Source organism: Hyaena hyaena, unplaced genomic scaffold (genome assembly GCF_003009895.1).
Source record: "Hyaena hyaena isolate Hyena2069 unplaced genomic scaffold, ASM300989v1 scaffold_57, whole genome shotgun sequence".
In the NCBI taxonomy this organism is placed as follows: Eukaryota; Metazoa; Chordata; class Mammalia; order Carnivora; family Hyaenidae; genus Hyaena; species Hyaena hyaena.
In genome coordinates, this window is record NW_024080690.1 from 3,969,097 (window position 1) to 3,994,312 (window position 25,216).

General features: G+C 53.9%; 2 protein-coding genes across 3 annotated transcripts in view; one reads left to right on the forward strand and one right to left on the reverse strand.

The window, feature by feature from the left end:
- Window positions 1-2,957, forward strand: part of PSD4 (pleckstrin and Sec7 domain containing 4) — a 35,845-nt gene extending 32,888 nt beyond the window's left edge. For both annotated transcript variants that reach the window (XM_039231720.1, XM_039231719.1), the window contains exon 17: window positions 666-2,957. In XM_039231720.1, coding sequence (XP_039087651.1) covers window positions 666-923 — 258 coding nt within the window. In that variant the 3' untranslated portion in view covers window positions 924-2,957. The remainder of the gene's footprint in view (window positions 1-665) is intronic.
- An 11,758-nt stretch (window positions 2,958-14,715) lies between these two features.
- The window catches only part of PAX8 (paired box 8), a 54,340-nt gene continuing 43,839 nt past the window's right edge, over window positions 14,716-25,216 (reverse strand). Inside the window, exons 11-13 of the mRNA XM_039231703.1 lie at window positions 22,578-22,679; window positions 16,269-16,355; window positions 14,716-14,824 (exon numbers count right to left, since the gene is read on the reverse strand). Coding sequence (XP_039087634.1) covers window positions 14,748-14,824; window positions 16,269-16,355; window positions 22,578-22,679 — 266 coding nt within the window. The 3' untranslated portion in view covers window positions 14,716-14,747. The remainder of the gene's footprint in view (window positions 14,825-16,268; window positions 16,356-22,577; window positions 22,680-25,216) is intronic.

Sequence of the window (25,216 nt, forward strand, 5' to 3'; positions counted from 1 at the left end):
AGAAGGGAGTGTCTTGTGTCATCCCCTGGGGCTGTGAGCACTGGGCCTCGTGCTGCCCTCTCCCTGCTAACGTCCAGCTGCAACCTCTCGCAAAGCCCCTGGCCCTCCCCAGACCTCACTCCCCTCTATGTAGAGCAGAGATAATGACTTGTGGGCCACCCAGCCACCCAGGGCTGGGCTGAGGGTCCAGCGTGATGGAGGATGGGAATGTGCTTGGTTGCCGGGACCTGTATCCAAAGGCTGCTAGTTACGGAGGCCTCGGGAGCGTTAAACAGATGAGGGTAGTTAGCATCTCTCTCTCCAGATGCCAATTGTTAAAATGCTATTCAGACTCAATTAGGCTTCGGTACAGATGTGAGCTGTTTGTGCGCTGTGCTGCACAGATCAGGCCTAGTGGGTTATGGATCTTTTAGTGGTTTGGAGATGTAACATGTTCTGGAGACGTTAGTTACGGCACTCCAAGGTGGTGGCAGTTAGGATAGGGCTGGGCCCGGGCAGTGAGACCTTCCTGGTAACCACAGGGCTCGGATGTGAGGCTGCTGAGCTCTGCAAAGTCTGGCTGCTCGAATGCGGTGCAGACCTCGGCTGTCTGCCCCCCACGATTCTAGCTTCCTCGTCCCCTGCACCCAGGGAGGCGCTAAGGCGGCGGGGCCCATGTGTTGCAGAAAACCCGCTACGAGACGTATGTGCAGCTGCTGGTGGCCCGTCTTCGCTGCCCATCGGATGACCTGGACCTGTGGGAGGAGCAGCTCGGGAGGGAAGCTGCAGGCACTCAGGAGCCCAAGCCCAGCCTGAAGAAATCTCACTCGAGCCCGTCGCTGCACCAGGACGAGGCCCCCACCACGGCCAAGGTGAAGCGCAACATCTCAGAGCGCAGGACGTACCGGAAGATCATTCCCAAGAGGAACCGCAATCAGCTGTAAAGCCGACGCCACCTCACAGACTGTCCCCTGCTCGGGGTGGACCTGTGATGAGACCCCACGGAGGAGCGTCGTGTTTCAGTGGGTCCGTGGTGCAGGGCGCGGCCTTCCCCTTCACCCAGAAGGACAACGCCTGTCCCCCTGTGGTCCTCGCTCTGTCCTGTGTTCACTGGAGCTTTCCCAAACTGCTGTGTCCACCCCGATGGCAGCCCCCAGCCGCCCCAGGCCCCGGTTACTCCCAAGGGAGGAGGGAGGTCAAGGACGTGTGCTCGCATGTCACCCTCTACCCGTCCACAATCCACAGTGGCCACATTTCTTGGGCCGGGAGGCAGCTTAGTGCTCATTTGAGAATCAGAGTAGCCCTGGGCCCTGGGCTTCCAGAGACAGGCTGGGGCAGAGGAAGCCTCTGGGCAGTCAAGTCAGGGGAGCCATAGCCCTGAGGGTGATCTTGCCCTGGGGATCAGGTGACCTGCTCTGAGAGGTCCTGGGAGACCCCAGCCAGCCCCAGCCCCGGGTGACAGAGCACAGGGTCGGGCAGGGACTCCGAAGGCTTCAAGGACCAGCTCGGTGAGGCTGACTCTGGGGCCCTGGGCCTTTGTCTCCTTTCCCTCATACGCATCTGTGCACCAGGGGCAGATGAGACAGGCCCCACGTCACACACCCAATTGCTAATCATCAGAGTAGAGCCAATGGTGGGCCGGGAGGGCCAGAAGGGGTTGGGGCCTCCAGAGCTCTGTGGAGAGGAACAAGGGGCCTTTGTTTCCCCAGAGCAGGGAAGGAGGTTCTCCAGGGTGGGACCCTGAGAGAGGCTGGGGGGCAAGAGGCGGTGTTGTCTCCCTGGGGCTCTCGGCAGCAGCTTGTCTGAGAGCCCTGAGGGCCAGGTGGAAGGCTGGCCCCTTCCCACACCCCATTCCTTGCATTTCATTCCCAAGGAGGGGCCCCGCCCCCCCGCCCTCCTGCCCCCGTGCCCCCCTGCCAGCTCACAGGGAGCTGTGCTGCCCTCCCTGGGAAGTCCCCTTGTGCTGCCCTCTGGCTGCCTCCCAGCTGGGCTCTGGGGGAGGTTCCGGACACTCACGGACCCAGGCTCTGCCTGTGGGAAGGAGGCTGGGCTGGAGGGGCAGCCACCATTGTCTCTGTTCAGCCAAGTGTGCCAGCCGGCTGCCGGCCAAGAGGGGCCTCTGCTGCCTGTCTGCCGCCTGCTGGCCGACACACTGCCTCTCTGGCCTTCCCACCGGGGCCCCTCTCCTCCCGTCCGTGCCTGTCACCAGCCCTGGGGCCTGGAACGCCACCAAGTGGGGGTAGCCCTTGGGGGACCGTGAGGGGTGTCCTGCCAGGGCCCAGGGCTGGGCCAGTACCCAGTGGATACATGATCAATGCAGGCCAGTGAAGAAGGAGGTGTGCACGAATATGTGAGGAAGGGGAGGGCCAGGCCGGGCCGAGCAGCTGGGGCCGCCTGCAGAGTGAGTCTGGGTCTCCCTTTGCCCCGGCACACCTGTGCCTAGGCGCATCTGCGTGTGCATGTGTAGGTGTGTGTGCGCCTGTGTGGGGAACGCACCGTGCAGGAGTCACACATTCATAGGCTGTCAACGTAGAGGGGGACCTCGGGATCCCGTGTTCGTCCGTTCATTCCTTCATTCATTTCACAAATACTTTTGACCTCTTCTTATGGGCCAGTACGAGGGGATTCCAAAATGACTTGAACATGTCTCTGGCCTCTGAGGTAACAGTCCTGTTGTCTGGCTCCTTACTGTCAATGTAGAAGCACACTTTATCCTGCTGGTAAAGACGCATTCCCACTCTTTGCTCAGGGATTTGGATTCAGGAGGTCTGGGCCAGGGGCACGGATATGTATGTTTAATGCAGCCTGGGTCACCGATGTGCAGTTAATAGGTGAAAACCTAGCATTAGGTGGATGTGACTTGCCCAGGACTGATGCTTACAAGCTTAGCCTTGAGTGCCTTATTTGACCTCACTGAACATGTATCCTTATTTCTAAAACCAGAATAAAAGGCAGAGGTTCGTCTGCATTTGTGCATATGTGTGGCCCTTCGATGCATCTTTGCTTATGTAGAACAGGCGCCTCTTTCACCCAGGGCACATGAAGCCTTCGGAGACAGGTGGTGACAGCAGGGCCCGCCTGGTCAATGCTGGGGAGGCTTGGCTGGGCCTGCAGACCCGGTGGTTAGGCTGCAGTTCTGACATGTGACCACTAGAGAGAGGGCTTGCATCTTTCAAGCTTCTGGAGCCCTCGTGTCCAGCCCTGCTCCTTGAAGAAGAGGAAATTAGTCTGTGCGTCCCCACCCATCACCAGAACCAGGACCTCCCGCTTCCCTAAATGCGCAGTGGTCCAGACCAGGCCTCCCACCTTGTGGAGAAGTCTTTCAAGCAAAGGGTTGGGACTCTGACATCTGCAGATGGAGAGGAAAAGGGGTTTCTGGAGCTGGTGGGGGGAGGGCAGCCTAGAGTTCCCTACACAGCTGTCCCTACAAAAGTCAAAAATTGAGTGAGCTCCCAATCCTAATCCCGAGATGGGGGGGGCGGGGCAGATCCAACTCATAGGCCCGTGTCTGACCTTGTGCCCACCCTTGCTTCCATTCCCACCTGGGAAGTGGGGTTGGTGCATCTCTTTGCGGAAGATGGGACGGGCACCAGTTCTATAAGGCTGGCTGAAGTTTGTGTTTGGTTCCTGTCCCTTCTAGGGGAGCTCAGCCTCCAGGGCCGTGGGCCCGCTGTGACCCAGGTGACACCCCAGATGTCACCTCTTCCTAGTCTCCCACCACCTCTGTTTTGTGTGGCTTTCTACTGATAACGTTCATTTGTTGGTTGTTTGCCAGGCACCGGGGAAGAGTAAAAGGCCACTGAGGCCCAAAGCTTGAGACCTTCCCTTTGGGGGTCAGAGTCAGATGGAGACGACAGGTGGGCTGTGTTGGAATGAGGGGCCTGGAGGAATGGGATGAGCCAGGGCAAGGGAAACATGGCAGCAAGGGTGAGCCCGGGCCTGGATGTGTGGGACTTTGCCTGCGGCCGAGGAGTGTGCTTTACCAGCAGAAGAGGCACAGGCTCGTGGCTTGGGGGGCAGCCAGCCTGGGAGAAGGCTCTAAGAAAACGAAATGACTTAAGTGAATAAGTCAGTGACCCTACTGATAAGTAGGGTCAGACTATGGCCTGAAGACACTCTATAACTATGCAACTTTTCTGTAAGTGTAAAAAAGTAAAAGGCCTGGGAACTTAGGACAGCCCGGCAATCCCACATCTGGCCCTTCTTCCTCCCTTGCCCCCACCCCCACGTGCATGCAGGCACATACTTGAACGTACCTCTGGGTTTCCTGAATGCCATACTCCATAATGGCTCCTCCCCACCGCTCCTCTGCCAACTTTTCTGGATGTCTCTGTCCCCGTGCTCACACCTTTATCTGTCCCTTCCTCTTTCCTTCTCTGGAAGAAGAGGTGCTCACTGCATTCCTGGGACTGACCTCCTCCCTGAGACCACACACCACCTCTGCTTCTGCCTGCCATGACTTCTCTCCCTCGGAGGTCCCCCCGGGTCTCTGGGCTGACTGTCTACCCCCTTCCTTATCCTGCCTTGTAAACAACTTCCAGTATATCATCCCCATGAAGAAAAAGAAAAAGAAAAGCTTGCATCTGACTCTTGGCTTCCTAGCTGAGACCCACAGATGTGTGGTCTTTGCCAGCTCTTTCCCTCCCTCATCCGGCTCCCGTTCACACCTGGTTCCCATTCACACCTTGCAAAGTGGCTTCCTTTCTACTCTTCTGTGAAATGGGGACACACCAGAAGGACCACTGATGCCACTCAATCATCAAATCCCATGTCTTGTCAGCCTTCATCCCCCTCACCTCTCAGCGACCTTTGACCCACAGACCTGTCTGACCCTGCACAAGGCCCAGTGCACTCTGGTCTCAGCAGCCAGGACCTGGAGTCGGACTGCCCGGGGTTAAGTCCCAGCTGCCCCTTTGTGGCTCTCTGACCATGCTGGTTACTTGGCCTCGTTCACTTTGCTTTGCTTCTCTATCAAACGGGGATAATGATACTACTTACCTCACAGGGTGCTTGTGAGGAATAAGTAAAATTATGCACGTAAGCATCTCAGAACAATGCCTGGCACAGATGGAAAAGCCTAGCAAGTTAGCTATTAGTCCGCGGGCTTGCTGGCCTGACCACGTGCACCCTCCCCTCCTTGGGGCCCTGCTTAGTTTCTGCTCTTACAACTCAAGGCCTTGGCATTCCCTCTGCCTGGACATTGCAAACAACTAATCTTAACTCCAACGGGCTTTAGCAAAAAAAAAGACATTTAATGGATCCCCCAATGGAACAGTCTATATCCAGGTCAGGTGAGGCTTGAGCTAGGGCTCCATGCTGAGCCGGGCCCCCATTGCCCTCTGTGCTTCTGAGCTCCCTCTCCCAGACCAGGAGGCAGGCGCCACCCTCATGGTACCAAGATGGCCCTAGTAGCTACCATCTTCTTGGTGTAAATCTAGCACATAGACCCTATCTGCTTCTTGGAAAGTTCAAACTCAAGTCCAGGAACAGAGTCCTTCTGAGCTGCCCACTTCGAGCCACGTGCCCATCTCTGAGCCAATCACTAGGGTCAGGGACCCCAAAGGATGGGGACTGGGACCAAATCCTGAGTACTAACAGTACCAGGAAGGGGAGAAAACAACTATTTGGATGCCTTCTCCTCCAGGAAGCCTTCCTTGAGCCCTGCTCTCCCCATTAGGTCTGTAACTTTCTACATCTCTCCCTTCCCCCATCCTCCTCACATCCCCTGCCCTCTCCTTTCTGTCTCTGCTCCAAACAGAACATATTCTTCCCAAGGGTAGGAGCAGGGCATGCTGGTTTCCATTGCTCTGAGCCCAACACCTGCGGGCAAGAAGTGTACATCTCGAAACCTTATCCCTCCTGGGCTTCCAGCCTCCATGTTCTCCTGGCTCTCCTACTTTCATACATGGTCTTTTACTGTCTTTCCTCCACTTGCTTCTCCCACCCCCGAAGCCAGCCTTCCCCCAAGGTGCAGCCTTGCAGAGGCCTTCAAGAGAGCTTCTGGGAAAGCCTCATGATGTAAGCCTTCCGCTCTGGTCTCCTCTGCATTTCAGACCCAGGGGTCTAACTGTGCAGGACGCGGCCCTCAATAACCTTCCTGGAGATGGTAAGTACAGATATACTCCCCTGTTTCTACTGATGATTCTGTGACATTGATTTGAGAGGCAATGCACCACGATTATGAAGATATTTGAGCCAAATGGGCATCTACCTCACCTGTGGTGTCAGGGAGAAGTTTCTGGTTTCCTGATGTCTTTGTCTCCATCTGGTGAGACACGGACAGGGTCTGGGGGAGGTACACGGCCAGAAAAGCGATGACTCTCTCATTCACCGAGCGAGGACAGGAAAGTGACCCTTCCACCTGGCCGCCAAGAGGCTCGAGGCCGATTTACAGATCAACTGCGGCTGCTCAGGACCACTCCTTGTATATTTTCTGCGGTCCCCATGCTTTATTTCGTATTTGTGTTTTACTAATTTATTGCATGCATTTCCCATGAGCTGTCTCGAATCCTCTCTGGAACAAGGTGGGGAATACATTAATATTTAAAATAAAATAAACAAAATGTCAGTGTGCGTGTGTGTGCGTGTGTGTGTGTCTTAGGCTGGAAATTCCTTAAGGGCAGGGACCATGTCTGTTTATATAGCACCTGGCACATTGTCAAATTGAAGCTTAACAAATGAATTTTGATGAAGAGGGAGAAAGAAGCTGTCTGCACGAAGATACGGAGATTTAGACTGAACCCTCCAGCTACCCTTCAGCCAAAGCCCCTTTTTTGAAGGGGTGCCCTTCATATGCTCTGTTCTTGACCATCCTGGTTCCCTCCTGTCGTCCCTCCTGTCCACACTCCTCAGGACCAACCTGTCCTCACCCATACCCGCTCTCTTGTAGACATTCCCCTTCCTCACACAAACACAGCCCCAGACACACCGCACTCGGGGCTTCACCCCAAAAAGCCCCGCCCACCCTTTCACCCACCGCCCCAGCCCCACAGGCTCCGCAGAGGCTGGGCAGCGGTGAGGCGCTAGGAAATACCACTGAGCCCTTGGAGGTGCTGTCCCTACTCGTGCCTTGGCCCTGTGGGGGCCTCCAGCCAGGCGGGGACCTGGCAGAGGGAGGGAGAGGATAAGCCGCTTCAAAACTCCAGATGCAGCAGTTAAAAAGAGGACAGAGGCAATGATCCTTCAAATTGCCACATCTGTATAATCTGCCTTTTATTTTCTGCTTCATGAAGTTTTATTTCCTATTATTTATTCACCTCCCCGCCCTCCCCTCCCCCGCCTCCGCTCCTCCTTAGCAGGCGACATGCTCAGATGGGCCCTGAGCCTTGGCCGGGGTCTCCGGCCCACCCCCACCCAACCCCCACCCTGGGCTGGCTGATGGGAGAAGGCACCTGCTCCCCCTCCTATGGCGCCCCCCAGCATCATGCTGCTGCGGCCCCTCCAGGCTCCTCCCTCCACCCTCCAAGGGGAGCTTGGCTGCAGTGTGATAGGGGGAAGGGATCAGGGATGTGAGGCCTGTCCCCCAAGACTGCTGTCACTGTCACCACCGCTTAGCAGGAGCTTATGGGAAAGAAGAACCCAAGGCCCTAGAGCCCACAGCCAAGTGGTCTCCATCCCTATGTACCTTCTCCCAGCTCTCCTCTCCTGTGTCTCATTTCCCGCCCCCAAGGCCTCTTCTGCTCCTCCAGACTGTGGTCAGAGAGCTGTGGGGGGAAGCCTGCTGAGCATGAGAGGGGTGTATTGAGACGGGAAGAAGGGGGACCAGCCAAGCCTGCACAGGGAGGGGGCAGCTGCCCCGCTGGTTTAAGACCTGAACCCCCTCATCTTGCAGGGACAGAGAAGCCGCGGTGAGAAAGACCCAGGTCTTCCGGTCCCAGGCTGTGCAGAGGTACTCCCCTGTTTCTGTTGATGATTCTGACAGTTCTGTGACAGTTGTCCGGCCAGGCTGGAGGGCAGGGAAGGGGGTGTTTGGGAAAGGTCGCTTACATTTTGCACTCCCCTCACCTAGCACCCTCCTTATCCCTCCTGGGGACACGCAAGCCCGGGAGAACAGCCCTCTTCTGGAAAGAGAGGTTCGGCTTTTAGGCCCTGGGTGTTTAGGGTTTGCAGCTGATGTTCCCAGTGGCTGCTTCTTGGAGAAGCCCGGGATGCGGGGATGCCGGAGAAAGGCCTGGGAGGGGCAGGGAGGATTTCTCAAATATCACAAAGCTGAAAGCACTTCACATCACCTCTGTCAAGGCCTTCATCACCTCCCCACCTTGTTCTGCAGTAGTGACTTTCAGTTGAATCTCATTTCTAAGTTCGGAGGGAGCTGGGGTGGGGTGGCGGGACAGCGTAATCCAATCGGATTCATCTTGTTTTCTACTAGGTGCCTGTCACAGTCTGGCACATGGTAGGTGGTTTGTGAAAGACTCCCAAATGAATGAATGAATCAATGGATGTGAGGATTCAGCTGACTTTTCCTGCCCCAGCCTCTATTAACTGTGGCTTATTAGCCTCCCTCCCTCTGGTTTCTGCCCCAGCCCTGGAATCCTTTTGAAGCCTGGCTTAGCTCCTCCAGCTGAAACGGGGCCGCTTGGTGAGCAGGGTACCAGAAGCTACCCCATCCCCACCCAACAGAGATGTGATTCCAAATATGGCAATATGGTGTGTCCTATGGTGTTTAATGGAAAATTACCTGGGGAATTTGGAAGAAAGAGGGCTTCATACCTGAACCAGTCAGATGAGGCGGTAATGCCTTTGACTGACCCAGGCAACTACTGAATCTCAATGTTAGGGCTAGACCTCATCTCGGCCCAAGCCACACATTTTACAGCTGAAGAAACTGGCCTCCCCTGGGGTCTCCAATGGGGAGGTGACGGGGTGAAGTCAGAGCCCCCCCCCCCCACTCCTTAGCTCCATCACTGGCTGCTCTCTCTGCGGGAGGGGTGGGAGAAACAAAGGCGATGGCCAGTCCCCCCCACCCACCCACCCATAATGATGACAAGAACTAGCAGCTCCTCAAATTCAGTCTCTACTCAATGGCAGATGAAGCAGCCCTTTTCCTCCGCACCAACAGCTAGTTTCACCAGCCGCTTCCCCCTTTCTTTCTTCTTAAGCTTTTCTCTTTCTCTTCCCTTTCCATTGGTGGAGAAACGAGTTTCCATTCAGACCGAGCTCATCCCTTTAGGGACAATTTCCTTCCTGCTGCAGCAAAGTCCCCTGAGGGCTGCTGGATACATTGGGCCCAAGGAATGTTGGGGCCACACCCCCTGGGCTGGGCCCACGGGGGTGCTCTTGTCTCCCCAGGGGGCATATGTGGGGGAGCCGAGGCCTCCCAGGAGAGGGGTTGTGGGGTATGGGGTGGAGGGGTGGGAGGCACAGGCTTGGTGGCGGTGGGAAGAGAGGTGACTTGAACGTGACTTCCGGGTCCAAGCTGCGGGCAAGGCCTGGGGCTGTAAGTTAAGCTTGCTAACAATGTCCCCTCCCGGAGGCAAACAAACAAAAACCCAGCGGAAAAGATTTATTTGCAAATGAACAGCGGCGCCCGGCGTGGGCGGAGTGGGCGGCAGGCTGTGGGCCCGCCTGCGCGTGGTTGTGAGCGTTGTGAGGTTGTGAGCGCCCGGTGGGCTCGGCTCCCTCGCGCGGGGGAGGCTGCCTTGGCAGAGGAGTAGGAGGACGGAGAAGTAGGGGGTCTCGGAGCGGGTGGGGGCCGGAGGCGCGGTGGGGGGAGGGTGTTGGCTTCATGCTGGTACTAGTTTGATTTATCCCTAATGAGTTCTCAGCACATGGCTGCTCCCGGCGCACTCCGGGGGCCAGCGCAGCCTCCCGCGGGCCCCAGCCCGCCCCGACTCCAGAACAGCCGCCGCTCGCTCAGAAAAGAGCCAATTTCCACACTGCACAGTCCGCTTCACTCAAGGGGAAATCACATTTCCCTGGGAGAGCCGCAGGCAGCGCTTCACTCCACAGCCTGGCCAGCTGCCACCAGGCACAGATGCGGGGGCGCTGGGCCCGGCGTCCCCTCTCCCCTCACCCAAAGCCCCCTGCTTCCCCCCGTGAGCCCCAAGCCCCTGCCCCTCAGCAGCCTCTGCTGCTTTACAAAACCAGGAGAGAGGGTGGTGTCCAGGGCAGGGTGCTGGCCCGTTCCCTCCAACTTCTGAGAAGGCAAGGCGGCTCGTTCTGTCCAGGGGTTGAAGGTGCTGGGGCTGGCTTATCTGCCCTCAGTAGACAAGGCCTCTGTGCCTGTGTCCCACGGTCCCCCAAACAGCCAGGGGAACAGAAGAAGGTAATGAGAAGAACAAAAAGCCCAAAGATATGGCGATGGAGAGAAAAGAAGCGCGTCCTGGCATCTGCGGAGTGGGACGCGGGACCTCTGAGCCCTTCCTGAGCGCTCACTTCCTCTCTCACACGTCCACACCCCTGCGGACGCAAATGGGGGCGAAAGAATCATTTGCTCCGGACCCAGCGGAGGAGGAACTGGAGTAAGAAACTAAGAGATGAAAAATGTCAGGACGAAGAGGTGAGAGAGGTTGAGGGACGGGGTTCTCCACAAGGATCACAGCTGTGGGCACTCAGCTTGGTCACTGCCTGTGGAGGGTGATGCATGAACTGCGGGCAGAGGGACAGTTAGATACCCTACAGATGGAAGTGCTTTGTGACCCTACAGGTAGGACAGCAGCTGCCACGGGATGGCCTGAGGACAAACTCAGGGTAAGGACAGAGCAGAAATGGGATCAACTCTGTGTTCCTGGGCCCAGGCCTACCCTCCCCCACCTGTAGCCTGACCTCTGGCCCTTCCTTCCCGGGACTGTTTGCCTGGTCAGGAGTGCGTGGCAGTGCCCTGGGTGGTCATGCACCTGCCGTCCCTCCCTACACAGTAAAAGCGGCCTGAGGTCTCTGCAGAGGCCTGGCCACATCCAGGTATCAAGGCCCTAGATTAGGATGCAGAGTTGGCCTTCGGTGAGGGGCTGGGCTGTGGTCCCTGCTCCTCTGAATGACCTTGACGAAGTCAAGTAATCTTTTGCTCCCAGTTTCTCCAAGTGCAAAATGGGGCCAATGTTCAGAATCAGAGACGAAAATTGATGTGAATGAGCTTTATAAACAAAGACTAAGCCTATGTGGAGGATTAGGACCTCTTCTGAGGATGAGGGAAGATGGGGGGGTACAGTTAGGTAGGGAGTGAGGGGGGTGGGGCAGGGACCACCAATCCCCCTGGCCTCACTCTGCCCCTGAAGCTCAGTCTCACCGGCCAGGGGCATCGAGCTCTCTAGGCCCCTCCTCTTGCACTCACCCCAAAGGACAAGGACATCAGGAGTCGCCTAAAGAGGACCTAGGTGCATACGCATGAGAAGAGGTGTGCTTGGGGGGAGGGAAGCAGGGGGATGACGAGGGCAGGCAGGAGAGCAGCAGCCTTAGCAAGTGCCTCAACTTCCCCCGGTCTATCTCTCATCTGAAGACTGTGGCCACTGACTCCTCCTGCCTGAGCTTGTTGTCAGAGTGGAGCGCGTGCCCGCATGTGAGGGACAGAAAATACACTTTCTTCACTAACAACCCGTGGCAAGAATATCGGAGAAGGGAGGAAGGGCCTAGAACCAGCCTGGGGCTTGCCTTGGAGGCAGGACTCGCAGCTGCCCCTGTCCTCACCCCTGCGGGCTGTGGAGTCAGACTGGACGGTCCCCACAGCTCCAGCCCACCTTCAAAAGGGGGGTTCTAGTCCATCTGGTGGCCTGGGTGGTTTGAGCTGCTCTGTGCAGCCGCCTGTGGGAGCTGCCTGGCCCACTCAGACCTCTGTGGGCTCCCTGTACCCTGGGCTGGCCCGGCTGCACTAAGAGGGGCGGGGGGCAGTGGGGGTCACTGAAGGGGATGGAGTGAAGGTGAATGGCGGGGCAGGAGCTGGGAGAGCTGCTTGGAAAGCGAGGAGGCCTCCCCGCCCAGGGCCATGACTGGGATTGCCCTGGTGGCCAGGCAGGGTGAGTGAGGCGGGGCCCTCTGTGCTTCGGGCATGCTCAGACCCAAGCCTCGTCCCCAATTCTCCACACGTGCTCTCCTCCCACAAGTCTTCACAGAAGCCGTGGCCTGACCTTCCTTCCGAGCAAACTGACCCCCTCACACGCAGCTACCCACCGGCCTCCCACATGCCCGCATGTCCTCCCTCCTCATAATCCTTTGCCCATGCCCATGCCACCCCAACTTCTCCCAACACTGCCCCCAGTGTGCCGGGCCACCTCAAATTGTCACTTTCCCCCAACACAGAGATGACTGTATTTTCTGAGACCCAAAGGGGGACCATGGTTTGACCGTGGATTGCACACTGGGATAGGCACCATCTAGGATACACGGCCACTGGCCCACACCCGCTTTGAGCACAGTGCCCTGGGACGCTGAGCTCCCCTCAGAGAAAGGAAGTGGAGCTCAGAACCACAGTTACCCACAGCAAAGGCACAGCCCAAGTCCCTTTGTCATTTGGGGGTTGGAGAGGGCCTGCCAGGGGCACCAAGTGTTCCCACAGAGGGTTCTGTCTGCGAATGCGAAATCACTCTGCAGGCTCCTTGGGGAGCCATGCATCTCAAGGTGAGCTTGGAGCCAGGTCGGGGGCACTCAGGGACCCAGAGGTTCGAGGTGATGAGGAGCCTCAGATACGATGGGATTCGGTCCTGCTGCCATGCTCATAGCTAGAGGCAAGTGCTATTACTGGAAAATGAGCCTCATCTCAGATCCCCTCAGCAGAGAGGAGACGGGTTTTCTCTGTGGGAGGGTCCCCTGGCTCTATTCTCATGCCATCCTTGGTGAGCATCCCCAGTCCCTCTTTAGGGAGGACCATGGGGGCAAGAACCCATCCCTCCACCTCAGCCCTCCTACTTCTGGAGTCCCTGGTGGGTGAGGAGTTCCCTCTCTCCATCTGACTCAAACTCCATTGGCTGCCATGTTGTCAGCATTCACCTGGGCACCATGCTGCACAGAGCCCTGTCCCTGGTCCCGCTGAAATGGAGAGGGTCCCCACAGACCAAGCACCCTGGTGGGGACAGAGCCCTTGCAGTCACCACTTTAGGTGACCCTGTTCTCCAAAACTTCCTAGAAAAGGATTGTCTGCCCTGCAGGGTCTCTCAATCCCTCCTGGCCCTGCCTGCCCAGGGCCGCCCCATTGCTCGGTCTTTCCAAGAGGATTGAACCCCACACCCACTTCCCACCTTGGGCAAGTTATTTCATTTTGCCTGAGCCTCAGTTTCCTCAAATGTAAAATGGGGCTAATCCCAGCTTAATTTATGGGAGCCCCCCCCCCCCCCCGAGCCTGGAACACAGTAGAGCCCAGGAAATGTCTTCTCCCTTCCTCCTGTCACACCGCAGGAGCCACGGGAGCTGTGAGGGGGGCTCACGGTGTTCCCAGAACTTCCATCGACCCTCCCTGAGGATCCTCTGGCTTCCCTTGAATAACAGGGGCCACTGCTTGTGGGGAGTCTACGATTGGGCCGCCACCGTGCCACGTGCTCATTTTATCCTCACATTCTCTCGCGGTGGAAATCAAAGCTTAGGACAAGTGGCTGCCCGGTGTCCTTCAGTCCTCCCACCCCCCACCCCAAAGTGAGCTCATTGTCCTCAGGGCTCTGAAGTTCTCTGGAGAAAGCCCAGACCCAGGGCACTTCCTTCCCCAGCCAACCCCAAAGCCTGAGACGAAGAGTAATGGTTTATTGAGTTATGTGGTCATGGTGGGTTGTCTTTAAAAAAAGAAAGAAGCATCAAGGAGAGAAAGCCCAACATGGCAGGGAGACAATTCACTGAGAGGCCAAAGTCTAGGGGTGGAACGAGGGAAGCTTGACCCAAACAGAGCTTCATTTACAGTATTTACAGTTGGGCTTTGGGGGCAAGGGCTGGGGGGGGAGGGGCAGAGGGAGAACCTCCATTGCTGGCTTTGGGGGCTCGCCTCAGGGTCTCTTCCATTGCTGTGGGCTTGGGTTGCAGGCTGCATACCCGGCTTGGCAGGGCTGTGGGGAGAGGGAAGCGGGTCCGGCAAATCTGCCTCGTTCTGCCCTAGGCAGGGCCGCAGCTCACTCCCCAGGAGTAGGGGCCCTCAGAAAGGTCTGTGTCAAGCTGTGATAGGCCGGGCTGGCTGACAAGGAATGATCCACAGAGGAGCCCCCCCGGGGTGTGCTCACACATTCTCAGCAGCAGGCAAAAGGCGGGTCCTTGACCACCAGGTAGAGCTTCTGGCTGACTCCATCCTGCTCTCAGCCCATGGCCTTGGCCGAGAGGGAGGTGGGGAAGAGCCAAGCAAGGGTGGAGAAGGTGGATGGCCAGAGCCTCGGCTGTGGGGCGGGCTGCAGGTGACTCTCAGTGGGGCTCTGGGGGACAGCCTCCATGCCCACCTGTGGTGTGTGGGCTGGACAGAAGTGCTTACAGCTCAGTACCACCGGAGCACGTCGGTGATGGAGCCACAGGCTCCTTTCTGCGGCCCTCAGCCCCTCGTGGGCCATGAGCCGTCCCTCTCAAGCTCCTCGGCTGCTCCCTCTTCTCTCCACATTTCTCCTCCAATTTTGTCTCTTTTGGAAAGGGACAGTTCTCTCTCCCTGGGACTCCTGCCCCTCACTGCAGAGTCTTGGAGGACAGTTTGGCCTTCTCCAAAGTCATCCTGTCTTTCATGGTTCATTAAGCCAACCACACAGGGAGTGAGCCGCAATGCTGGACTTGTGGTTATTTTTCATGTAATAAATAAAGATTCCTTTGTGTGACTCTCTGGGGCCTGTCCCAGGCCAAGTCCTCCTGTTGCTCAGTCGCTCCCACTGTCCCCATGGCAACTACAGATGGTCAAAGGCTGTGGCGGTGGTGGGCGGCGCGCTTGGCCTTGATGTGGAACTGTAATAATATGGGGAACCTGGACGTGTTTTAAAAAACAACAACAACAACACTGCTGGTCAGAGGGGGAAATCGCATCAGAACCTTCCCCTGTATCTGCTAACCTTGAAGACAACACAAGTTAATCATCTACCCCTCCGGCCTATCTGATCATCAAAGATTAACTCCTCTCTGGGCCTATTTCCTCCTTCCCTGGCCTCACCTTTGGGTTTCTGGCCAGAATGAGAACTGTTGGCTTCTTGCCCCTCCCCCCATGATGGCTTTGACCTTCAACACCCTCCTTTCAGGGAGAGGGCAACTGCGAGCAGTTACATCTAGAGCCTTGAAGAACCAAGCACACCTGGGGATCACCGGGGTCTTCCCCAACCTTGCCCAAACAGTGCGAGGTCAGAGAATCTTCTACTTTGGGCCCAGAAGGACTAGAATCCTGACTGGCCAAGGGGGTGTGCATTTGGGGGCCTCCACAGAGGTTCCATACACCTGCAGGGTGTGCAGCCCAGGAAGCCTCGGCGGGGAGGTTGCCCTGCCCCTGGCCCATCTCAGCACCCTCATCCTCTCTGGCTGAATTGAACAGAAAGGTGATTTGGAGTTGAACCCACGTGGCAAACAGAGACCAGTTTAAGCACTCTCCCAGTCATTCTTGGAATGCCAGATTGTACTGGGAAGAAAGGGGGTTCTTGGGGAGTGGGTGGTCCTGCCAGGCCTGTGATAGGGCCCACAGGGTGGGCCACACTGGCTCCACTGCTCCTCTTTGGGCTCAGCTTTGCTTGGAGACCTCAAGGTCATCACTCGGAAATTCTAGCAGGATTCTTCAAGTTTTCCACTTATAGGGTTTGGTTTCCTAAAAAGCTTCCTTACCCAGCAGCCCATGGCCCCAGGGCAAGAGAGGGGTGAGAGGAGCCCATAGCTCACTCTCTGGACCTCCATCCTGAAGGCTGTCCACATCTCAGGCCAAGTATCGGGAAGGTAGTGACCAAAGGGACCCCATGTGAGAGTTCTGGTGCTGGAAAATGAGTACCCGTGCGCCACTTAGATGGTTAATGTATGCGATAGGACGGCCTTATTTGCACTCCTGTTCAGCGTCCTTGCCTCAGTGTCCCCGGTGCTGCACTGTGAGCCCCTGATGGCAGGAAGTCCACTCTTAGACTTTTCTGGAGTCCACCTCTGCCCTTCCAAGGCCTGAGCCCTGAGTCTCACAAGGAACAAAGACTTCAGAGACATGGCCTCAGGCAGCAGGAGGGAGAATGATGCCAAGAAGTCTCTTGCTTGTGTGTTCTTCCTCCAAACACCCAGGTACTTGGCCTTCCTTCTACTTGCTTGGACTGACAAGTCTCCCTGTCTCCCCCAGGCCCTCCATCTAACCTGGGCCTCTGGGCTGCCTTTCAGGCAGACTTTTGGACCAGTCTTGTACCCCAACCCTGCCCCACACAGCAGAGGGCCTGGGTGGCCCTAAGGGGACTTACTCAGCAAGCTGGAGTTGGGGAAGCGCCAGGCCTCGCCGTAGGAGGAGTAGGGGGTGTGGCCGTAGGCATTGCCAGAGTATTCACTTCCTGTTGGAGGCACACAGGTGAGAGGCCTGTGAGGTGGACGTACCAATGTAGGCTTGGGGGTGGAGGAGAAGGGTCTGCAGGGCTGACACTGGGCCAGCCCTGGGGGACACGGAGAGCCAGGGCAGGGACCGTGTGCGTTCAGAGGCCCCTCGATCCACCCTGTGGGGGCCTCTCAGCCAGCATCACTTTGGACAGGTACCAGAGGGCTACCCTGACAAGCCCAGTCCTCCAGGTAGCCCAGGAGGGAGGTGATATTATTGTGCCCATTTTCTATATAAAGAAGTGAAGGCGTGGAGACCTGGAGAAGCTCACGCAGTTGAAGGGTTTGGTGATGTCTGGGAGCTGTGACTCCAGCGCCCAGGTTCTACCACTTTTCCTGCGGCCTGGACCTGCAGCAAAGGCCTTTCCAGAAGGGGCCGAAAGGAGTGAGCAGGGTCACCAAAGCAGCCATAGAAAGAATGCAGCACGTGCAAACTTTTTAGCCTTCCTAAGCCTGAGTTTGTTGGGGACAGGTGTGTGTGTGAGGCTGTGGCAGTGGAGCCGGGGGTTGAGGATGAGAGGAAGGGGCCCAGGGAGGAGCCCTGCAAGGCACCAACCTCTTGGGGGAATCTGTGTTCTGGACTTGCTCTGAGGACGGGGGCGGGTGTGTGCGGGGGTATCCCATCCTAAGCCTGCCACTTGAAGCAAACTCAGTGCCAGAGTTCCAACAGAGCACATCAGATCACCTCCTTCTGTGAGTGGAGTCTTGGCTTTACCAAAAAGGAAAGATTTACCAAAGGAATGACATAAGGATTCCCTTAAATAACGGCAACAAACCCAAGCAGACCACGCCATTAGCATGGGTGCTTGGTGGGGAGCGTCAGGTCTGCAAAGCACGTTCCCACATGCTGTGCCCCTTTATTCACACCAGCATCCTATGCGGCACCCATTAATGTGGCCAATTTATACAAGAGGAAATTGGAGTGCAGCAGGATTAAGCAGTTTGCCTCAAATCAAGTGGCAGAGCAGAACTTGACCTTAGGGCTCTTAACTCTGAATTTCCAATAATCCCTTTAATGTGCTTCTGAGACAGTTGCCTCTACAAAGCCAGCTTCCTGCCCACCCTGCTGTCCCATGAATATCTGCACCACCTTTCGGAGCTTCATCTGCTATTGGGAGCCAAGTGCTTTCTGGGGCTTCTGGTCTCCTTCACTGACTCTGGAAGGGAGGCTTGAAACTGCCTGGCTCTCAAGCCGGCCTGCCTGGAGTCAAATCTCTGCTCCCCACTTCCGAGCTGTATCATCTCGGGCAAATCACTTAACCTCTCTGAGCCTCATTGTCCTCACCCGTAAAATGGGGCAAATCATTGTCTCTATCTTGTGGGGTTTTAGGGAGGATTAAATCAGATAATATACACTGAATGTTTAGCCCCACATTTGGTATATAAAAAGCACTCGAGAAATGCTAGCTTTTACTATTTTCCCATGAAGCTGGTGCTAGAATAAAGCTCAACTGAGGATCGCAAATGAAGAAACTGTTCCCCAGAGAGGGAAAGACGTTTACCCCAGAGCCCCTGTTCAGTTACAGTCTGCCCTAGGACCATGCCCCCTAGCTGCTACGCCAGTGCTCTTTCTGGTAGCTCACAATGCAAACTTCCCCATTAACTGCTGTTGTACCCCCTATTTGCCTGGCTTCAGAGCACCCTGGGAGGAAGCTGACTCTACATGGGCTACACAGCCAGAGCCTCTAACCCACCCCCCACCCAGTACCAAACACGACTGGCTCCACAGGACAAGGAAGAGAGGTGGAAAATACAATGTGTTTCCTCTCTCATTTTGTCACTTATTCATGCATTCACTCACTCACACACTCACTCATCTATTGAACACACATTCACCAAGTCCCTATGTGCTTAGGTCACACAGAAGCTGGTGTAGGGATTGGGGCGCAGGAGGCGGCACGCACCTGTGTGGAGCGTCTTCCCACCACCAGATCCGTCAACCTGCCTGCAGCTCCGGTGGACGAAATGTCTCTGCATCCATGAAGGGCCAACCCATCCTCTTTGCTCCACATCCCATCCTTCTCACCTTTCCAAGGACCTTCCCCCTACAATCTATCCCCTTTTTTCCGCTTCATCAATCTCTCCCTTCCTAATTTACCACTTCCTCCAGCCAGCAAACATGGGCTGCTATCTTATCTTTTAAAAAAGTCTCTTCCTGCCCCACATCCAGCTACCAGCCCCTTTCTGTGCTCCCTGGTCTCTGCCCTCACCTCCTTATTCCCCTCCAATCAGGCCAGTGCTGATCCCCTGAAATCCCCACAACCTCCACCCTGATCATTCCAGTGGTCACTTCTATGCCCACCCCACCCCCCAACCTCCTAGCCAACTGTGACTCAGGTCATTGCTCCCTCTATGCCTTTGGGTTTTGTGATGCCTTTGCTACCAGGTCCACTGTTCCCTCCCCCTCACTCTCCTTGCTGGTGTCTTCTCTGCTTCAGCTCTAAATGCTAGGGCTGGGTCTCTGAGCCTTCTGTGATTTTCCATCCACATTCTCTTTCTAGTGATCTTGTTTAATCTCTTGGCATTAAATAATAGCTTGGTACGATGGCTGAAATTTATGTCCTAGCCAGAATTCTTTCCTGACTTCAGACATATATCATGTGTCTAGTGACTTATTAAGCTGGGTATTTGGAGGTATCTCAATCTTATTATCGTCCATTAGAACTCTCGATTTCCACCTGCCACACATTCTACCTCTTCCTCTCCTGGTCTCCCATATATATACCCACCACCACCACCATCCAAGCATTTTCCCAAGCTCCAAGCCTAGGAGTCATTCTTGTTTTCTCTGTTTTGGAACCCCTACACCCAATTCACCAAGTGTTGTTGGCTGTACCCCTAAAATATCTTCAATGTCTCTTTTCTCCTCCCTCACTGCTATCTGCCCCCCACACCCCTGCCCCCAGCCCAAGCCACCAAGGTCTTGCAGGAACCGTTAGGACCCCTCCCCTAACTGGTCTCTGTTCTTCCTCTGTCTACAGTCTATTTTCCCAGCAGTCGTCTTAAAATTCGACCCAGCCACTACCAACATCCCCTCCCTTTGTAGTGCCTTCCCCATTTACTCCTTGTTCTTAGATATACTCATCAATCCCTTTTTATGTGTGATCATGCTAAACTAGTTCCTGCCTTGGGGCCTTTGCACTTGCTGTTCTTTTGGGCTGGGGATGGTTTGCTCCAGTTTATCACTTGGCTGATCACTTTGAACACAGTCTCAAAGAGGTCTCCCCTGTTTGCCCAATCTAAAGTAGTTATCTCTTTTCCCTGTGGCTCTTTATTACATCATCCAACTTTACTGTCTTCATAGCACTTGCCACTATCTGAAATGATCTTCTTTATTCATTTGTTGACTTGTTTACTGTACTTTTTTCTTCATGATTAGGTTGTAAGCTCCATGAATAGAGTGACCTGTCTTGTTCACTGCTATAGCCCCAGCGTCCCAACCATAGATATTCAACCAGTATTTGTTAAGTGAAAAAGTGGTGAATGGATGGAAGGATGTAAGAATGGTTGAAAGGCTGGAAACTGGATGATGGATAATGGAAAGTAGACAGACAAAAGAATGGATGTATAGAAGGATAGATGGATGGATGGATGGATGGATGGATGGATGGATGGATGGATCGATTGATCGATGGATGGATGGATGGATGGGGGTGGATGGGGATGGATGGGTAGATAGAAGGATAGATGGATTAATGACAGGATGGATGTAAGAAAGGATGGATAGATGAATGACTAAAGGAATGATCAGTGGAAAGAATGGAAAGATTGGTTATGGATGTATAGAAAATTGTGTATAAAGATACATGGATGGAAAGGTGGGTAGATGGATGGATGGATCCATCTATCTCGAGTTGTCAGTTCAGCTCTAGAACTGGTATGAGGGTCATCAACTCTGTTAATGGGGCAGGAAAAACAACAACAACAACCATGAGAAGTCAAAACAGATGATGAGTGGACAGGAGAAGTCTGTGTCCTGGTCCTGTTCTTGTGTCACTTTCCTACAGCTTGTGTTGTTATTTCTAGTATCGGGGGAGGCAGCGTGGTATAGTAGAAAGAACCCTAGATTTGAAATCAAAAGACCTGGGTTTGAACAACTCAGCCACACGGTATAGTTAATTAAGACCCTGAGCACACTCCCTTGCTTTTCTAAGCTCGTTTCCTCATCTGTAGTAAACTAGAATGATACCAGCTTCCTAATTTTAGGTGAAGATTCAACAAGAAAGTTGTATCTATGAACGGCCAGGCACACAGGAAGTGCACAATAAATGATCTTTTCCTTCCTTCCACAAACGATTGAAGAATGACAATGGCATGCCTTGCTTTAAGCATGTTTCATGCATCTAGCACAGAGTTGGCACTCAGTGAAGTTTTATTAATTTTAATGGAAGGAATCACCATTTAGTCAACTGGGAGATTGTGACTACTGGTAAGAGATGGACAAATACTTTCTGTACAAAGAAATTCCTTAAGAATTAATTTGTACCATGGTTCCATGGACCAGATGATACATTTAAATAGTATTGCATTTTCTGAAACCTGATTTACATATGACTTATCTTGGAAAGTCCATGCACTGCGCAAGGCAAGCCCCACCTCTTTTGCAATTCACTTGCTGTTGATGTTGTAGTTGTGTTATTTTTTTTTTCACAACCCCACTCATTAAGAATGAGATCCTTCTGGAAACACCTGGGGGTCTTTGATGAGAGGCCCAAACCTTCCAGCTACCTCACTGGTCATAATCTGGGCCCCAGAACCCCCTTGCCCTGGGCCTGGCCCTGGGGAATGATTCATAATTAAGAGAAAAGCCCTGTGCTTTCTGTTTCCTCCTCCTCCTCTAAGCAGGCGGCAGGGAAAGGTGGAGAGGTTGGAAGGGGGATGGGGGGAGCCGACTGGAGCCTGGGATTTTGATTGAGAGGCCCCATTATCCACACTCTTAAAAAAATAACCGAATCTTTTCCTTTTTTATCTTGACCAATCTCATTTCACGCTCCAGAAGAGGAAGGGAGGGAGGGAGGGAGTCCAGGGCCAGGAGGGAGAGAGGAGTCAGTATTCTGTATTTTCAACGCTGCATTAAGCACATCGCCACGGTAACCAGGCAGCAACAAGTGCCAGCTCAGCAGGTTCCCAGGGAGCAAGGAGCCTCCTTACCTCCCTCTCTTCTCCCTCCCCTCCCTCTGCCCAGGAGAGCCCAGCCCACCTGCTTCAGCACAGGGCACCCAGAGTGGGTGGCTGGCAAAGAACAAGCCCTGCCGGGGAGGGAAGGAAGCAGCCTGGGTGAATGTGCTAAGTCTCTGGGGTCATGGGCGTCTGCAAGGGGGTTACAGATGCCCTGATTTAGAGCTCATTCCAGAAGCTCCACATCCTACGGCCTCTCGGGGCAGTAGATATGACTTGATTCTGCCCTGTCCTCCCTTGGGTCCTTCTTATATGTTTTCTTAAAGAGTGAGTGAGACACACCGAAAGAAACTCTCCCTGTCCTCCTCACTTGTCTAGACCTTGACACCCTGGGTCACTGTTAGGTGATGACCACGCTGGTGGATAAAGAAACCCAAATGACCAGCAGGTAGTATTCCAGGATAGCGTCAGGGAGGATGGAGACATCCCCCCAGCTCATCTCCCTGTAGTGCCTTTGGAGTACCTAGAACATGGGTCCTGCCCATGCAGGGTTGAATGAGTGTGAGGTGTGAAGGAAGGTATATTTCAACCATCTTCATCATCATCATCACCAACACCATTCATATTCAGATTTTACAGAAAGGGTGTACATCAGAGTGAAAAAACTGGGAGACAATGGGTTGCTCAGGGGCCAGGCTTGTGTTTAGCTCACACTGCCCTGCGGATCCCTAGAGCACTCTTCATCAAGCCTCACTGAGTCAATGGAAGAAGTGGCAGAGTTTGGTTTTGAACGCTGGTCAGTCTCAGCTCTGCCCATTCCATCACAGGGAATCTGGGAGCAGGTGGGAAGAAGGAAGCTGAACTAGGGAGAGTTAAGGAGCCAGGACCGCAGTGAAATTTTTGCTCTAAGCATTTACAAGAAGATGCACTCTTTGGTGGGTCCTTCAATGCCTTTTGGGAAATCTATGCATGGGACACACCCTACCTTTTGTCCCCTCTTCCTCCACCTTTGGCCAACCCTTCCTGTTTGCCGTACTTCCCTCCTGCCCAGCCGCTCCCCTTACCTGCCACCATGCCTGCGATGGCAGAAGAGGCATAGCTGCCCTGTCCACTGGTGGGGATGTGGGGTGGGTATCCGGGCAGTGTGGGCCCCACCATCTCTCTCCCTGGAAAAATACAGTAAGGAGTCATTAGTTAGGTCATAGTGGGCTCCTGCACTTTCTGTCTTGCTTCCCCAAGGCTCAGCAAGTCTTTCCTCATAGCATGGACACTCTCTCCAAAGCCAGTCTCCAAATCCACTCCCCTTCCTCGCTCTGAGCTCAAGCATCTCCCTCTGTCTGCCCTACAGGACACTGGCTCCACCATGAAAGGACCACTTGCTATTGCAGTCTTGTATTGTGGCCCATCTTCCAATGATTTTGTTTGTGTGAATCTTATTCATCAACAACAATGTCATGGTTTTAGAGGGAAGGTGGGGGCTGTCTCTTCTGGGTCTTTGTTATCCCCTAGTGTCCAGCATAGCAGTGGGTGTAGCTGGCCTAAGTAAAACTTTAGAGGTCTCTGGACTCAGAGCTCACACTCTCTCAGCTCCAGCTTTGAGGAGCAAGAACAAGGTCCTACAAGGGATGGCAAAGGCTTTTTGGCTATTACATTTCACCACTACCTTTCACTATACTTTTTGGACCTGTGGCAGACATTGCTAATCAATCACTGCACTCTTTTCCAGGGGTCCAGAGAGGGTGGTTCCTACTCCTCAACCTGGTCTTTCAGGTGGATACAACCTATCAGAGTTGTAAAGGACACAAAACCTATAGGTTATCCTTGACCTAGAAAGGAGACACAAGCTGAGAGATATTTGGTGTTAATACATGAACATGAACCACACATCTGTCAGTTCCATTCCTGGGGAGAAAAGCCACTTTCAGCAAAACAAACATCCAGCTCTCTCTTTATAATCTGTGGGTAATGTCCTTGTCTTGGTGGCAGTGAGGCAGCTCTAGAGACCTGATTTCCCTGGCTCTACTTCTGCTCTACATCAGGAAGTTGAGCCTTCCCATTGTGGAGGCCCCATCTGACTGGATGAGTTCCTCCTACTTCTCTCATGTCCCACAGGCCCAGATCAGACTCTCTGTCACCCAAGGATTCTTGGCAATTCATCCTGGTTTGCCCACATCTGTCCAGGTAATGACCACTGTCGTTACCACTCAGCGTATCTATTAATAACATCTATTTTACTCTCAAATGCCCCAGTTGGAATGATGAATTATTTGGTCATCCCCATTTCTTAGTGGTGTCTACAGGGTTTTTGAACTTCAGCATTATTGACATTTGGGGCCAGATAATTTTTGTGGGGGGGGGGCATCCTCAGCATTGCAGGATGTCCAACAGCATCCCTGGGGTCTACTCACTAGATGCTAGTAGCAGTTCCTGCCCAGTGTGACAACTAAAAATATCTCTAGATATTCCGTATGTCCCCAGGGGGCAAAATCACCCTGGACTGAGAACCACTGTGTTCAGTTATGACCATTTTACCCAAATGCCTCTGCCTCTTTCACATCAAGGGCTGCTTTTTCTCCCAGGACTCACAGGGACTCCCTGGGAGTCTGTCAACCAACTTACCAAGGCCATCCCCTCTACACCACTGCTTGTCCAACATTTTCCCCTGACATCCCCTCGAGCTCCAACATGCTTTGAACTCTTCAGGGTGCAGCTAGTAATGATGAAAGGGAAGGTACGTCCCATGGAACCTTATGAGTTGTCAATACTGCAGCGACTAAATCTTACCTCTATTTTTAGAGATTCCCTGAAGATAAGTTGTGCATTCAATAAAGATTTATTGAGGAAGTATGATGTCCCAGGCACTTTTCTGAATATTGGGGATACAGCAGTAAGAATGCTAAATTAGCAAGGCCAGCCACTAAATGAAAACTGGGCATGAGCTGGGATAAGCATATTGAGCCAAACTTAGAGGGTCAACAAATAAGACCAGTCTTTCTGGGCTTCTGCCATTCCTTTGGAAGGAAGGGTCTCGAAACCAGAGGACCTTTGTCCTTATCCTGCTTCTACAACTAATTTTCTAAGTGTCCTTAGACCAGCCACCTATGTACTCAAGCTTGTTTCTTCATGTGCAAAATGGGGGGGAGGGGTGGGGAGAAATAAGAGTACCCTACATACCTTATTACTATTACTATGATGTTATCAGCATACCACAGAGCCAGGGTTTGATGCTACAGGTGGACATGGATTAGTGCAACGGACACATTCTATAAAGTGTTACATCACGGGAACACTTACAGAATAAATCCTATTGAAATGAGCCATCGGTGCTCATTATTTAAAACTAAGTGAATGTTTTCATAAAAATAAACTCCATTGGTGCTGGACCAAACAGGGTGGAATCCACTGGAATTTTACAGATGGGTTCAGTTCACTTGGAAACCCAGGGGAGGTAAGGAAATTTTAGTACATTTAGAAGTAAAGGGAGTAATATGCAGAAAATACACCAAGGTAAAATCTGGTCTTTCTTTGAAGAAGGACTGCAATACAATCGGCTATTAGACTGAGCCCGCTCTGCTCTCAGATGAAGCATTTGGCCAACGACTGGAGCCTATGAGAGGAAGGGGCGACATGAAGTCTGTGAGGGCAGCAGGTGTACAAGGGGTGGACAGGTGCATGTGTAGGACAGTGATGGAAGAGGGTTGGT